We start from the raw sequence: 17,631 nt of genomic DNA, 5'->3' as shown, positions 1-17,631 counted from the left end.
AACAGCTGAAATCTTAATCTCATTGTAGAGTTTCTCACTAATTTCATCAGTATCATCTGGTGGTTTGTAATAAATTCCCACTAAATGCCTTTTTCCGTTATATCCACTAATAGAAACCCAAATGGATTCAATCTCCTTGCTATTATCCTTGATATCCTCAACTTCAACAGGATATAACCCACATTTTACATATAAAGCCACTCCTCCCCCTCTCTTTAGAACTTCATCCCTATTAATTAACCTATAACCTTTTGCTCATTTTGATTTACATTAATGACATAGATGAAAGAATAGTCCATAAATTACTTAAATTTGCAGATGATATTAAGGTATTGGGTGTTGCTAGCCATGAAGAGGATGCTGCTGCTTTACAAAAAGGATTTAGATCATTTAGTGAGTTGGGCAAATAAATGGCAGATGGGTTTTCATTATAATAAATGCAAGATAATGCATGTGGGTTGCCATAATTTGAATCATAAGTATAATTTGAATGGGAATATCCTTAACAGTGTTATGGAAGAAAAAGATCTTGGTTTAGTGGTTGACCAGTCTCTTAAACCATCCAAGCAGCTAAGACAGTTTTATTTTTCTATAAGGGTGGTTGGCCTTTTGAATGGATTGTTTTCTGAATTTGTGGAGGCAGTAAATTTAAGTGAGATACCTTGTTGTCCCAAAACATTATGTTATATATGGTATATTACACATTAAAACCTATAATGATTAGAATGTATTGAATCATCACTTGGATATGTTCTCTTAATGATATTTTTGGCTGAAATCCCATTATGTCATAAAGTTCAGTTAGTTTGGGATATTTAGATTACTAGACAGTCCTAAGGGAATGAACTTTAGGAAAACTCTGCATCAGACTAAGTGTAATGATTTAGATAATGTTCTCATGGAATGTATTAGGTAGTGGCATAGTGAAAAGGTGCCTCTCTGGAAATATGGTGATAGAGCAGGCCAAAATATTTCCTGAGGAAATGAATCTGGAAACTGGAGCTAACTAAAATACAGGCTGGCTGGCAAAATTTAAGATCTGATATGGCATACTATTCTTCAAAGTGTGTGAGGACTGTGCATCAGCAAATCATGAGGCAGCTCAAAGTTACGTAGATGAATTAGCAAAGTTAATAAGTGATGAGATTCTCACAAGTGACCAAGTCATAAATAGCAGAAGATCCCAGCTCATAATCCTCACACAGTTTCTGCAAAGACGTACCTGCCTCCAACTTCTTCAACAGTTCCACCTTATTTGCAATGGTTAATGAGTAATGTTTCCTCTTCACAGACTTCTTGGAACCCATTCAACTCTCATCTGACCTTTTTGACATGATTACTAGGGCTATGAATACCAAAAATATGGCAGAAAAGACAGGGATAGAGTGGAAGATAACGAAGCATGGTTCATGACCAAAACAAAGCACTAAACCAACAACTAGTCTGGCGTATCACCAGACAAACTGGCACACTATTAAAAATTTGATTTTATAGGAAATTTTAGAAAAGACTGCCAGTTTTTGGAGAGTCATGGTTTTTAGGTCATTGGTTTTGAGAGAATCAACTTGTATAACAAAGATTAAACTTTTGGCATTATAATGAAAATTTAGAGTAATTAGGTGTAATGTACTGAATTAACATACTGTGTCACATCACATTCAGCTTTTGGAACAAAACATAATGTAGTGAGCTTATGAGCTTGAGGAAAATATTTAAAGGATATTTTTAAGCAACTACTCGGAAGTATTCTATATTTTGTTAGAATTGGTGAATTACATTACTTTATTCAATAACTTCAATACTTTATAATAGATTTCTAAAATATATTTGAAAGCATAGATTAAAAATATGAATTGAAATAGTTCAGAAAAAAAAAGAACCATTTCAAAAATGCTTGGTTAGATTTAACATTAAGTTATAAAATTAGGTATAATCATATAACCTTGTTAGTAAGAAAAGCTTCTTGAATTTGATTTTGCATTTGGCAGCTGTTCTCCAGTGGTCTGAATCAGAGAGGAAAGACTGATGAGGATGGAATTCTTGGATTTTTTCCCAGTGATATTTTACGAGAAGTACGAAGGGGAAAGAGACTGGTATTGTAACCATCATAAATCTGTTTCCTTCAAAACATATAATTGCTGTTATTCTGTGACGATGTTATATGGAAAAATCTCAAAATCCTCCATGCTAAAATTTCTATATTATTTAAACTAACTGACGTTGTTAGAATGATTCTCATTATAGCTAATGAATCTGATGTGTGTATGATGTATAACGAGTACTGTTCATCATATGTTTTTATAATATAAACTATTTAATATAATATAAACTATAATATAAATTAAAATCAGATAGACTTAACTCTGAAATACTGAAAGGCTTTCCTTGTTGAGTTTTTCATGCTGTCGATAACCATGTGACTCAAAGTTCTGAATAACTTTAAAGCAATACAGAGTATGTGTCACTTACCCAAAGTTCTCCTCTCTCTCACCTTCCATGTGACTTTTGGCTTTATGTATTTTCTGTTTAGTAGTATAGTTTTTTACTGATTTTTTTCCTTTCCCCCAACATCAACTTTTACATGAATGTCTGGCTTATTCTGAGCCTCTCATCCATTTAGTCTCTGACACACATATACCCAGTTAGCTACATGTTTTGGGTTGTTCATCTGTAACTCCATTTCTCATTTAGTACAAACTCAGTATTTGGTACATCTGGGATCTTGGATTAACACAGTTCAAGGAACATTACAACCACTTCCTCTTCTTCATATTGTTCTGTCTTTCACACCTACTCTCAAAGGCATCCTTTCTACTTTTTGGATGATGGTTTCACTTCACAAACTCATTCCCTTGGGGCTTTGCTTGCATGCAACACCTCCAATAGTATCTTGTTTCTCAGTGGCATCTATCTTCAGACTTGTTATCTCAGGGAATTTCCCTCTCTCCTGTTCCTCTTGATTGCCTTCAATTTGGGCTCAGTTTACTACCAGATTTTTCTTCCACCTCATAATGATGCCTCTCTTAAAGGCTGGGTTGTTGTCTTGGGGGACATTGCTTTTTGGGTTCCTGGCCTACTCTGAAATCAGAATTTCACCTCTATTTTTTAGAATCTTAGAATGCTTGGCAAGAGTTCACATCCTTGCTACACCAACACTGTGTTTTAGTTCACACATATATTTCTACAGTCGTAGCGTATATGAAAATTTAGAGAGGAACTTCAACCCATGGTCTTTTTATTGCTCTATTCTCTTTTCATTTTTGACTCTATTCAAATCATATATAACTCTGAGTCTGTCGTGTGCCAGTTGTTATCGTATTCTTTTAGATTCTTTTGCCAAAGATCATCACTTTTTCGCTACAGAATGCATCCTTCACCCTCCAGCATTTCTATGGTTGATCCAATGATGTGGTTGTCCCATAATCATTGAATATGCAATGGTGGACATTCATTTTCTTCATTTTGCTAGTTCCCAGTTTCAGACTGCACTTCTATAAGGGTGAATGCTTTTAGCCAACCTTGTAAGAATATTTTTCTCTTTGTTTACCCTCCTCTTCATCTTCCATCTTGGGATCAGTCCATTAAATTGTCAAGTGCTATTTATTGCTCCCCACTGACCAGCTCAGTTATAGGTTCCACTGCTACATCACTTATATCAAGGGGATCCCATTTCATTACCTCTTTGGAAACATCTTCTGTGACAGCCTTGAACATCCATCTTCTACAATGACATTCAATGTCTACAGCTTCACAGCAAGCTATTATTCAGTCCTCTATTAGAGAAGCTAGATTCTCTTCTCAAGTAGCTTGAGTGTTGTCACATCCTTGCAGATGCTCATCCCTGGATATTTACATATTTCATTGGGCAATCTTCAATAGCTGATGTCCTAGAAATTTTATTTCTCAAACTCCTTAACATATTGCTTCATTTTTCATGTTTTTATTTCATGATTGTAGTTTGTTGTCTGCTTCATTTCAGGTTACAGGGTTGTCCTTTCTTTTAACTTTAAATGTCAGAGAAGTCATTTTCTTTCATACCTACTCTTTCATGGGTTTTTTAGCCTTTCAGTTTATCTCTAGACATTGGGTCTTGTCTTATTATTCCTTCTTTTGAACCTTTCATAACTTCTTCAACTTATTTTCTCTCACTGGGGCATTAATGTCAGATTTTCTTCTACCTGAAGTGAGAAATATGAGAAAGTGTGTCTTTAGATGCTTCTTATTTTGTTTTTATAGAAAGACTAAACTAATAACCTGATAAGACCTTCCTCCAAAGTCTTGGTATGCATTGTTTTTCACCAGTTGTGTTACCTTCCCTGACTGACCCAGATTTTCTATGTCCTGTAAGAGCTATTTGTTCCTCTATTGCATGAATGGAATCTTTCAGAGATGTTTAAATAGGATATTCATTATACCTTATGAAGAATCTAACTTCACGTTATTTTGCTCCAAGTGAATTGGTTTGTGCAGTTGATCTATCTTATCTATCGTGATGTATCTTAAATGTGAATTGCAGGTTACTATTAAGCTTTCCAGTCTTGGTACCCATTAGAGGATATCTTACAGACCAGCATGTGGACAATTCCAAATATATTTTTACAATTATATCTCTTCAGCTTCTGGATTCAGATTGTCATCTGTGGTTATTGTCCAAGCATGATGGAATCCATAGCAAACTGCTTATTCTTCATTAAATGCTTACTTACTGTTTGTGCCCCCACCTTTGTCATGTATCATGAGTAAGGAATTTCTATTATGCTCCAAACCCCTGTTAACAATTATGTGGCTGTCAGGGTTTGAGAAGTCATTATCGTAAAAGAAGTTTCTCCTTTCTTAGGAGGAGATTCTTTGTTTATACAATTTGTTATAGCTAGTACTTCTGCAGGATCTTACCTATCCCTGTGTTTGTCCTTATCATATATGCATAATTAATAGTCTCACCTTCTAGTAAATTCTGTATTTGTCTGGACCTGTTCAGTTAGGATGTTTACATGCTATTTAAACCTCTTTGCTTGGCCTAGACACATTTCTACCCTTTGCACTGGTGTTCCATGAAAGGAAGTAGATAGATGATGCCATGAAAATGTGAAAAGCTTTTAAAAAAGATTTTAAAATATTCATGATAGGCATGTTCCCTATTTTAAAAAAAAGAGTGTCTGCAAGTAAAAAAATATAGTTGGCATATAAAGAGTAAAATTCAAGAAAAGCATTATAAAATGAAGAAATTTAGATTGACTGAAATGCTGGGAGAGTTAAAGAGTTATACAAGATCAGTAGAGTTGTTTAAATATAAAATTAAGAAATCAAAAACTATGAAAAAAAGTTGAATGAAAATGTAAAAATTAATAGTAAGGATTTCTTTAAATACATTAAGGGTAAGCAAAATATTAGGATGGAATAGGTCTTTTGAGGGGTGATACAGAAAGACTTGTATCTGATGATTATTAGATAGCTTGATATTAAATTCTACTTTTTCTTCAATTTTTACTAATGAAGATTTAAGCAATATTACAAATCTTAAATATTTGATAGACAGAAACAAGCTTGAAAAAGATGATCACATTAATTCTGAGCCTGTTAAGAAAAACTTGAGAAATTTACAGAATGATAAATCTCCTTGGTCAGATATTTACTCAAGGGTTTTGAAGGAGGTTTTGTGTGTTTGTTTGTTTTTGAATTTCGCGCAAAGCTACACGAGGGCTATCTTCGCTAGCCGTCCCTAATTTAGCAATGTAAGACTAGAGGGAAGGCAGCTAGTCATCACCACCCACCGCCAACTCTTGGGCTACTCTTTTACCAACGAATAGTGGGGTTGACAATGCCCCCATGGCTGAAAGGGCAAGCATGTTTGGTGTGATGGGGATTTAAACCCGTGACCCTCAGATTGCTAGTCGAGCGCCCTAACCACCTGGCCATGCCAGGCCATTGAAGGAGGTTAAGGATTGGATATGTAAGCCATTTGCTACTACTTTGTGTAAGTCCTTGGATAATGGGCAGGTGCTAGGAGATAGAAAATTGGCTAATGTTACTTTTCTTTTAAAGAAAGTTGATAAACATTATTTCAGTACTTATAGGCTTATTAGTCATATATCAGTGGTGGAAAAAAGTTTTTGAAAGTCTGATAAAAGATGCTTTGCAAATTCATTTAACAAAGTTTAAATTTTCATTGGATAGTCAGCATGGTTTCTTAAAAAAAAAAAATCATGTCTTAATAATATTTTGACATTCTTTGAAGAGGTTACTGCTTATGTAGATATTGGTAAGGGTGTATGTTTGGTGTATCTTGATTTTCAGAAAGCATCTGACAAGGTGCACCATAAAAAGATTTGTTAAAAAAATTAACTCTGTAGACGTGAGTGATAGGTTGGCTCATTGGATAGAAAACTGGCTGGAAGGAAAAAAGCAGAAGGTTGGTAATAAATGAAGTTCAGTCAGACTGGATCAGTGTCACAAATGGGGTACCTAGGGCTCATTCTTGGAACCATTGTTCTTTTTGATTTCCATAATAGATTATTTAATTTTGCTGATAATATTAAAGTTATGGGTGTTTCTAGCAATGAGGAGGATACTGCAGCTTTACAAAATAATTTGAATTATTTGATGAGTTGAGCAAATAAATGGCAGATGGCTTTTAATTATAATAAATGCAAGGTAATGCATGTAGGTTATCATAATTTGACTTACAAGTATAATTTGGATAGGAATAACCTTAACAGTATTATGGAAGAAAACGATCTTGGTGTCCTATTTGATCAGTCTCTTAAGCCATTCAAACAGTGTGCTTTTGCTAGTATTGACAGGACAAATAGGATTTGTTGGAAAGGGTTTAGAGGAGGGCTACTACAATAATGTTTGGGATGGAAAGGTTGTCATACAAGGACAGATTAAAGGAGAGATCCCAAAATTGTTTTCTCTTGAAAAAAAAAAAAGTTTTAGAAGGGATCTGATTGAGGTGTTTTTAGATTAAGGGAATTGGTAGTGTTAATGCATCATTTATTTTACTTTATGGTAGGACTTGGGGACACAAATATAAATTTTGGCAGCGTAGGAGTCATCTTTAGTTAAGAAAGTTTTATTTTTCTAATAGGGTGATTGGCCTTTGGATTGTATTGCCTTCAGCTATGATGGATGCAGTTAATTTAAGGGAAGGCTTGATAAACATTTGAATGATAAAGGCTGGCTTTGAGTGTTTTATTCTTATTTTAAAGTCTAGTTCAATGGGTTGGATGGCCTAGATTGCCCTTAAGTTATATGTATGTATTAAATTCTTGCCTTATAACATATATTTTTTTGTATAATCTTAATTCTCCTCCTTTTGAATGTGGGTATTCTGGCTTTCAATATTTCACAGGTAGCTTTACGTGATTTGAATTTGAAATTTTTAGGACTAAAATGGATTTGAAAAAGGTAGTTACTCTGAAGTACTTTCACACCCACTTCCCTACAATCAGGCAATATGTGGTTTTCCATCATAAGTGCAACTTAGAAATCTTCATGGGAAATCAGAGCTATTTAAGATCTGTTGACATATAGGCAATAAGTCATGTGGAAGATGGGAGAGTGGAGAATTATGGGTTAATGATGCATACACTTTATTGCATCAAGGGCATTCAGAACATTGAGTCCCACGGTTTTAGATGGCATGAGAACAAACTCAACAAGTAAAAGCTTTCAGGATTTCAGGGGTAAGAACCTGTTTGAAGTTCTTTTATATTCTAAAAAAGTAGATTACTGGGAAATATTGCCTATTGTGTTTGGTTAGTTTTCCTAGTGGCAGATTTATTGCCTTCTATTTGCCATTACTAGGGGACTCTGGTGAAAGCTTTCTTTTATAATGACACTTCTTTTAGATAGGTACCTACTTATAGGTTTCTTTAGAAATGGAAGAAGTCCTTACTCTTATCTGTTTTCTTATACACAAGGCATAATATAACTACTTTTACAATTGTTGGGCTAAAATTATAAGTTGAGCATTACATAATTAGTTTTAGATATTCACTTAAGTAATCAGTCAATGTGTGAAGATGGTCTTACGTGCTGAGTGTGGGTTTCTCTACAGCGCTATTACTACATTTACAATGTTTACTTTTGAATTTTTTTATTTACAATAAAAAAAGTTTTGGAAATATTTTTCAAATATGAATACTCACATTATTTACAATAAAAAAAAGTTTTGGAAATATTTTTCAAATATGAATACTCACATTCATGGCTTAGACACGGAGCTGCCTGATGCCCCTCATCTACCACCTCACATGTCTAACGATACTCTTGGAGGGGGGTCACCTTCAGCAGAGGACGTACAGTTTCCTATACGCAGAGAAATAGGGACTTACATGCAGTCTGATGCTTTTTCTCCTGTTGGCTCTGAGGTTGAGTTTGTGGGAGATCAAGAGCAGACTTGTGAGAATTTAAACTGTATTTTTCAAGCACCTTCCTTTGCTCAGACAACTACTCCTGAACCTCAAATAGACATTGCACCTCCTGCACCCTTTTTACAACTAGTACGCCATGTCTAATGTTTTGAGTATTTCTCCTGTGGCTTATGTATCTTCACCTTCTTTAGTTGGAGACACTAGTTTGTCTGCTTACCTGGTCCTGCCACCTTAACCAGATATTGCTGTGCATGCGAGTAGATTTGTGGATCAATTATTGGATCAGTACTTTGGGTTTCCATCGCCTAGAGAACCCTTATTTGGACTCTCAGATACTAGACCCACTACTTCCTATTTGGGGCTCTTTTAATCTTAATCAGTCTCAGTGTTCCATAATTCATCTATCACTTACAACAGTTTTTTATCATATTTTCAACTGTTGTCTGAGGCTTATCATTGATCCCCTCCTCAGATATTGGAGGATCTTATTCATTCATTGACATCCATTTGATAAGGTTATTGGCTTCTGCTTGCTCTCTCCTTGGTATCTTGGTTGCTTTGTAGCTGGGATCTTTTGGAGAGAGATGCCTTATTGGAGGGAGTTCGCCTTCCTATGTTGGCCCTTAGAAATCTCAGAAGCTCCTTCTCCCATGCAGTCTATTTTTACAGGAATTACAGACTCCATGGAGACTAAAGTAGATGTGCCCAGTCTACATTCTACACTGGGTTCTCAACTATCCCCAAATTTTTCTACAGGACAGTTTACTGCATCTCCTGATCGAGTTTCCAAACCTCCTGCTTCAACACTATGGTCCATTGGAACACAAGGATGATTTTGACCTTACCAGCAGTGATCATCCTCCAGAGTGGAGCACAGATTTCAGCATCCGTGACTACCTTAAGGGGTCAGGTCATGTGGGGTCTCATCTCAGAGGGTTCATGTCAGTATGGGAGACATTTACCATAGATCAGTGGGTTATTCAACTTCTCAGTAGCAGACTCGTCATTCAGTTCACATATCCTCCTCCTCTATCTCTCATACAGGTTGGGTTTCCACTCCTCAAGAACCCTCTTACTTCCAACCGTTGAGCACAAGCTATCCAGGATCTTCTGCACCAAGAGGCCATAGAACGCATCACCTCCTCTTGAGAGTTTTTATTCTTGGCTGTTAGTAGTACCAAAAATATGGGCAGTTGGCAACTGGTCATCATCCTTTCTCGTCTCCATCGCTTCCTCCAGCCTACTCGATTTACAATGGAGTCATTTCTTTCCCTTTGTTGACTCTTTTTACTCGGATTATGGGTGACAAAATTTGACCTTGCAGATGCGTACCTTCATATCTCGATTGCAGAGTCTTCAAGGCATTATCTCCATTTCGTGCATGATAACCAGGTTTTTCATTTTCATGTTCCATACATTTTTTTGCTGGATAGTCAAGATTGAATGGGTCTTCATCTTTCTGCTTTCCTTCCAATTTGTCTACTCTCTAAGGTTCTGGCACTGATTTGTTCCAGGTCCTGTTGAATTCATCTGGTGGCACCATATTGATTGGGTCAGCCCTGGTATCCACTCATTCAATATCTTTAGGAGTGTCAGCCTCTTCTCCTTCGTCTCTGGCCATCTCTCCTATGTCAGTGGTGAGTGTTGCTTGGCTAGATATGCTTTTACAAATCCACACCAGCTATCAATAGACTAATAACTAAATTCCTGGTAGCAGTGAGCTCTGTTGAGTTGGGATGTTCCATAAAACTGCCTTGGTACTTTCTGGGTGGTGAACAGTTGTTCTTTATTAAATATAATATACAATACTGGACTGTCACTGATGGACTGTTATGAATATTGCATAAAATGACTTTGCCCATCCATGCTAACCCCTGAATTGAACAAATCAGGGTAGTTTGCTTTTCAAAATATGGAATAGGGTTCACCTATTGCACTGTCTCTGGAGCATCATTCCTCAGGACTCCCCAACACAAGTCACTCATCTCTTCTAGTGGAGCAAGGGAGTTCTTACCATTCTCAGTTTCCAGTTGCTGGAGTGGTGGACAGAAATCTATTCCTCCTGAATGATGTTTATACTTTTTATTCCACTGAGGGAGAAGAGGGCGAAGCTAGATACACACCCACCCATAACCCTGGATGTTTTACCAGATATTGGGTGTGGAGCTGATCCAGCCTATACGGGAGCCTCCTCATAATTCCAGTTCAGAAAGACACTTCGCTATTCTTGATCATAAAAGAGGGTCCTCAATTCCTTGTAAATCCACACGCAGAGCATCAAATCCCTTCTTCCTCAATGTTCAGGTCTGATAATCTTGCCAGTCTCAAAAAAGTGAATAGAAAAGAATAACGGGGAGCTTATATATGGATCGGGTATGGAGGGCACATTGATGTAGGTGGAGAGAGTCACAAGATTAAAATCACTGTGGGCAATATAGTGGGGTTTAGAGACTGGACCAAGTGAGGTAGAATTCATACCAATGCTTCGATGGGCAACAAAGAGAACCTTTTGTCAGGATAAAGCTAATGTGTGAGAGGAAAAAAGTATTATCAGAATTACTGTGACACAGTTTTTTTTGTCTCACTTATGTAAAATTGAAAAGTTTATGTTTGTTTATTCTATTAGAAGTGTACCTATTGTGGAAAGTATGGAGCCACGATAGGTTGCTGCAACAAAAAATGTAAAAAAGTTTTTCACTTGCCATGTGGTCTCCAGAATGATTCTCTGAGCCAGTTTTTTGGAACTTTTGAGTAAGTATTTCTTTCATTATGGCAAAAGCAAGCATATAATACTACCAGAATATTACTTACAAAATGTTACTAATAAACTTGTTTTGAAATTCAGAATTAACATTTGAAAATTGTAATATTTTGATGTTCATTTTCCTTTTTTTTATTATTATTAAATTTTTTTATTTTGAAACTTACTTCTTTTTTTATCTCTGCATATTTAAGCTTCACAAACCAATAAACTTAAATACAACTATGATAAATGTTTTTCATCAATCAGTTCTTTAAGATCATTACTCAGTTACCTAAATAACCTTTGCAATGACCTTTCAGTCCATTATTTAGTTTAAGACTTTCAAAGCAAGTTGCAGTAACTTCAAACAAGTGGCTAAAATTTTCATTTTTAAAAAACTGTATACATATTATGATCGGTTTGATAGTGAAAAGAAATTTGACAAATGGATTAGCCTTCAGAAACACTGCAGATAATATTATTTTGAATTAAGTGGTACTTTTATACTAAAAAATACAATAGTTGCTTTTGTGGCAAATTATTATTGAGGTTTTTAATATATTCAAAAATTAAAGTTATGTATATATATATATCTGTAAAAACAAGTCAAGTGGCATACCTCCATGATTTCTTCAACATCTAAAATTTATTTCCAAAAAGTACAGAACTAAGTAAATAGTAAGTACTGTTAACATTCAACTGAAATTCAAATTGTGTTCTTAAGAAAAATATCCTTATTAGTCGGAGGCTGTATTCAATTCTTAATAATAATAATAATCAAATATTTAAGTCAGAAATTTAAATTTACATTGATTTAAACATAGTCTGAGCTTGGATACCTGTTACTTTAGGTACTGACATGTAGGCTGTTGTAGTAAAATACAGTACTTGGTTGTATCCAAATTCTAGTGGTACATAATAAAATAGTAGGCTAGTGAAGAGTTAATACCAATGTACTATTGTCATACCTGTTAATTTTCCCATATTAATTCCCTAAGTCTTCCATTAAAAGAAAAAGAGTTACTTTCTTATTTTTATTGCTTCGGGTTTCAGTACTTTCTGTGGTGTTCATCGACCTAGACAGAAAGTGCATATAGGGGATGGAAAAGGCTCGGAAGAATCTGATTCAATATGTTCAATATGTCTATATTCTGTGGATTGTAAAGTCTCAAATGATTTGCTTAGAGCTCCTTGTTGCAATTATTCATGGTTTCACCGGACTTGTGTTCAGGTAAGGAAGGCCACAGCAAAAATAAAACAGCATTAAATACTCCAATAGGCACTCAGTTCAATTTTGATAATTATGTAGCTCAAGAATCATGTTGGGAAGTGTAACTAATGTTGGCTTTTTGTCATAAGTTATGAAAAAAAATTACTCATACAAACACTAAATAAATTCCATATAGTCTACATGATGAATTGTGCTAGTCACCTTTTGCTGTAGCAACAAATGTTTACACATAAATTACTGTCAGGCTATGTAGGTAACAGTTATATGATTTATTGATATTTGTCAAATGTAAGTGTAAGAGAAAAACTATATGCAAGCAGACTAGAGTCAAAACTTGTATCTACGTTTATTGTATATGCACATAACTCATCTACCAGTGGTTTTTTTAAGTGTTGAAAAATGTAAAGAACTTTTTAAGTGAAGTGTTAGTGAACAAGAGATATTTACAACTTGTGTGTTAACATCTACACCATAACATGTTACTGTAGGTACAATGCTGCTTCATAACAGATAATTGGGGTGATATTATTTTCTTACTGTATATATATATGTATATATACTTACTATAATAGACATAGCGTGTATATATGTATTTATCTGTGTATGTATGTATGTATATGACCAATATGTGCAACAATCATTTTTTTATCACAGAACACAATTTAAATAAAAGTACCTCTCCTCATGACTGGAACATGACTTTCACTAGGACTGTACACGAGGGTTTGATTATATCTTTATTGATGTAATTTGTAAATATAGTACTTAAAAAATGGAGTTATTAAAAAAAATGTTATTTTTTAAATAAAGGGTACCACTTTTAATATATAAAAGCATTACAGTTTATATCAGGGCAATCTGAACGCGTTTCCCGTGCAGTACTTCCCAGAAAAATCCTTTTTTTTAAAATGTTCGCTTTTTCAAAACAATTTTCAATCAGGTATGAATACTATGATTAGTAATTGCTAGCACAAACAGCCACCTGGCATTTCTGCTAGTCTGTGTAATTTCTTTGTTTAATGCAGTTCTTCTCAAGTTTACAGATCTTAGTTTCTTTACTGTAAACTTTTCCTAATGAATACCCATTTCCATATGTTTCAGAGGTTAGCCCTGAATGCAGGATACTTCTTCAAGTGTCCACTGTGTAACAACAAAGATTTGTTTAATATGGAAATGCTGAAATATGGTATACACATACCAGAACAGTAAGTGTGAAATTTATAGTATGTTTTGTTTCCATTTGTTTCTGGAGAATTCACATTAAGAACAGGACTGTGAATTAAGGCATAACATCTTTGTACTTTGTTTTTACTCATGTAATATAAAATTGTATTAAGACTTTCAGCATTTAGGCTTGTTTTCTCTACTTTTAGATTTATAGATGTGTGTGTAAATCATATTTATTTAATATTAATTAAAAAAACAGCAACATTATACCAAATATTTCATCACCTAAAGCCAACTTCGTTTATCGTATCTTTGATGTAACTGGACTACAGATAAATAATATATCTATAAATTGTTGTCCCTGGCTGCTCATGTACAGCTTTATTTACCATATATGACAATAATATGCATCTTACTGTTATATTTCTAACAGTTTTAACATTTTGATATCTGCCTCAAATTGTAGAGTTTGGCTGTACAAACAACAAAGAAACAAGTTTAAATCATGCTGATTACATCTTTGGTTTTAATGTTATTTTTTGTTTTCAATTACTGTAAGATAATATTTTTCATATTACTGTATGATTTTCAACCGTTTTCCTTTACAATTGAAATTCATTTTTATAAAGGCCACTAAAATTCTTTATTAGTTGTTTTTATTTTCATATCCATTGAAGTATTTTTCATAAGTTTTTTATTTAAATCTATCATAACTCAGTCCTAAAAAGGAAATGGTTCAAGTTTTTTTTTCTTAATTAATAGGGATGCATCTTGGGAATTAGAACAAAATGCTTTCCAAGATCTCTTAGAAAGGTATTGCCACTGTGATGCAATACATTGCATTTGCCCAAATGGAAGAAATTTCAGCTCAAAAGGAAGGTAAAAAAAATTTTGTGCAAAAACAGCTTTGCGGCAAAGAAAACGTATTGAAATTTAATTAGAATTGAATGTCAATACTAGAGGATCTTTTTGTGTATAATTTTTTAAGGATGAAACTTGTAGTTTTATTACAACATGTTTGCTTTTTATATTAAAAGATGGCACACAAGCAGGGTTCTACAATTTAAAAGAAAATTCATTAGGGCAATAAATTAGGAAAGAAATTAAGTTGCCCGCATTAAAGATAAGTTTGTCCAAACTTACTTGCACATGAGTGAAACTTAGAAGTGCTAAGTTATAACCCTTGGAAAGTATTTTTATTATATGTTTCTGTAAACTTTGGATTTTTGTTTTAGTTTACAACTCTATAGTCCCTCAGTGGATCAGCTGCTATAATCCTGGGTTTGATTCCCTTTGGTGGACAGAGCACAGATAGCCTGTTGTGTAGCTTTGTGCTAAAAAAAACAACACTTCTATTACCTCTGTTACCTTTATATTACAGGAAAATTATGCTTACAACTTTATTTACATATTCAAAGTATGTCCTGTTGGTGGGTAAGAAAGCTGACTGATTTTTGATTACCTTCTCGAGCATATACCATAATACTAGATCTGAAAGTATGTGAATAATTATAAACTTAGATAACCCTGAAGTGTAGGAAGTTTATTTGTTTGTTTTTTTAATTATGCAGTATGAACAATAAAATAGTCACATAATACACAAATTACAAAATATGAATAGTCCCAGAAAAAGTCATGGCTGGTTATTAACCCATAAATACTCACTTAATTTTTACATGCACTTAAGATCATGTTGGATCCTTTCAGAAATCAAGTAGCCATTAAGTAAATATATATCCATGTAGTGTTAAATTCTGTTTATTTCAAACACAAATCAGCTCAAGTATAGATTTTTTTCAAAATTAAATTTATTTTACTTACTTAAAAAAGTGTTTTGGAATACAGAGTTGGAGTATTTGTTTGAAAATCGTTTGTCAGTATTTGAACAAGATTGTACGAATTTATCAAAGTTTACTCTTGAGAATTCTACTGTACTCATCAAAGTGTGACATTTTCTATAGTGTTTGTTTTAAATGTTTCTATAACTTATTTGTCCTATGAAAACCATGGTAATCAGGCTGTATATCTTTTTGAAAAATATTTAACTTTATCTTGTTGTTCATATGATGATGCCACAAACAAATATGTCAATGTCAATTTTACACAAAATATTCTCTTCCTGCATTAAAAACATTAATATTACGTTAACTAATCTCAATCTTCAAAGCTTATATATATATATATTCATGTAGCACAGCTCTGTTATCTGCATGTAAAATACCTCTATAATAAAATTGACTGTGGATTCATTACGTACACTTGTTAGATGAAAAATGTTGTACCAAGTTTATGTATAACTGTTGGTCTCATACATATTTTTTACATACCTTAAGAAAGTAATTTTCAAAAATAAACACAGTTTTCTGCTGCATGTGATAATGATTTGTTGGATCTGAGTGATAGTCTTAGATATTGGTCATGACGTGTATTGAGAGATAACAATCAATGACATTTCTCATTATGGTGTCCCTTGGTGGGTCAGTATTAAGTTTTCGGAATTACAACACTAAACTCCAGGGCCTAATTCCCCACATTGGACAGAGCACAGATAGGCCACTGCATAGCTTTGCTCCAAAAACACAAACTTATGGTAATTTCTTAGTTTTTATAAAAAAATGTTTCTAGTATCACAATAGTATATTATTATAGTACTATTTGTGCAGGTTCTTGCCCGTTATCTTACAGTATAAGTGTCTTATTATATTTCTTATTATTTTTGCAAGTTTCTGTTTTGTTTTCATGGTGAACTACAGTTGATGCTGTTACTTTTGTCAGTAGTTGTTAATGAATGTGACAGGTTTTAATTTTTTTCAGTGAATGGGAGATTATGGTTTGTAGTTCATGTGGATCACAAGGCTGCCATGTTCTCTGTAAAGAACCTTCAACTCAACCATTTTCCTGGATGTGTTCTGGATGTCTAACTGTCACTTGGAAATGTAAAAAAAAAAACATTACTGTTACTATTAAGTATTATTTAAGTAATCCCTATCTTTTTACATGTAGGGCAGCAAACAAATATAGATTGAAGAAAATGAACTCAGAGACAAAAAATTCTTAACATGCACTGTTAGGCATTTGCACTAAGTTTTACATGCTCAACATGATATTGTACATACCCGCAGTATGAAACTAAATAACAAACAAAAAAAACATTAGCTTCACCCTACTTTAACACTATGAGCATCCTTTACTGTGCATGTCATGAGGTTTTAGTGAGTTACATTTACAATTTAAGTAAACTACTTTCTTATCATGGTATATGAATAAATTTGACCTAAAAACATAGCTAATAATCCAAATTTTAATCATATATATATATAAGCTTTAGGTTCTTAATTTTATATGGTAATATTGAATAAAAAATCCTGAATTTCCCCTAGTAGGAGAATTGTGACATATTTTCTCTTGGCATCCCTTCTTCTGTAATTTATTTACCACCCCTCGAAAAAGTACAAAATTTAACATAAATTACTCATTATAATATTTTGATTGCTCAAGAAAAGCATAACTTTTATAGCCTTCAACCTTATTTAGTTTCAGAGCCATAAAACAGAACGTTAGTCCCCTCTTGCCACACTCACCTGTCACATCCTCTCTTTTGGAAATTGCCAATAGTTCTATCTGATATTTAATACTATATTATTTATAACCAATAGAAAGCCAAGGTTTTAACCTATCAAAGGACGTATTATACATTGTTTTCTGTACAGAGAATTGTCTATATCACTTCCAGTTCAAACTTTATTCCCACAGGAAACACTTCGATGAGTTCAGCAAAATTTTTAACAGCACTTCTTGCACAGTTAGAAAGCCAAAAAAAATTGTGATAGTTATGGGACAATGTCTGCTTTTTGCATGTTAATATTCTGTGTTTTTGGTGCATTACTTAAATAAATAAAAAAATATTTTTAACAGCTCTTCTTGCACAGTTAGAAAGCCAAAAAAATTGTGATAGATATGGGACAATGTCTGCTTTTTGCATGTTAATATTCTGTTTTTGGTGCAATACTTAAATAAATAAAAAATTATTTAGTGCAGTAGTACCATTAGTATAAAAAAGTAGAGTTAAGTGTCATTGACAGTCAACAGCAAAAAAAAAAAGGAGAGAACCAGGG

General features: G+C 33.8%; 1 protein-coding gene across 1 annotated transcript in view; it reads left to right on the top strand.

The window, feature by feature from the left end:
- The window catches only part of LOC106465262 (G2/M phase-specific E3 ubiquitin-protein ligase-like), a gene marked incomplete at its 3' end in the record, with an annotated part of 44,645 nt that overhangs the window by 21,465 nt on the left and 5,549 nt on the right, over window positions 1–17,631 (top strand). The window contains exons 5-10 of the mRNA XM_022393122.1: window positions 1,989–2,093; window positions 11,002–11,126; window positions 12,172–12,349; window positions 13,451–13,554; window positions 14,279–14,395; window positions 16,331–16,452. Coding sequence (XP_022248830.1) covers window positions 1,989–2,093; window positions 11,002–11,126; window positions 12,172–12,349; window positions 13,451–13,554; window positions 14,279–14,395; window positions 16,331–16,452 — 751 coding nt within the window. The remainder of the gene's footprint in view (window positions 1–1,988; window positions 2,094–11,001; window positions 11,127–12,171; window positions 12,350–13,450; window positions 13,555–14,278; window positions 14,396–16,330; window positions 16,453–17,631) is intronic.

The sequence above is a fragment of the Limulus polyphemus genome, unplaced genomic scaffold, assembly GCF_000517525.1.
Source record: "Limulus polyphemus unplaced genomic scaffold, Limulus_polyphemus-2.1.2 Scaffold1888, whole genome shotgun sequence".
In the NCBI taxonomy this organism is placed as follows: Eukaryota; Metazoa; Arthropoda; class Merostomata; order Xiphosura; family Limulidae; genus Limulus; species Limulus polyphemus.
This window is presented reverse-complemented; position numbering and strand designations above follow the sequence as displayed.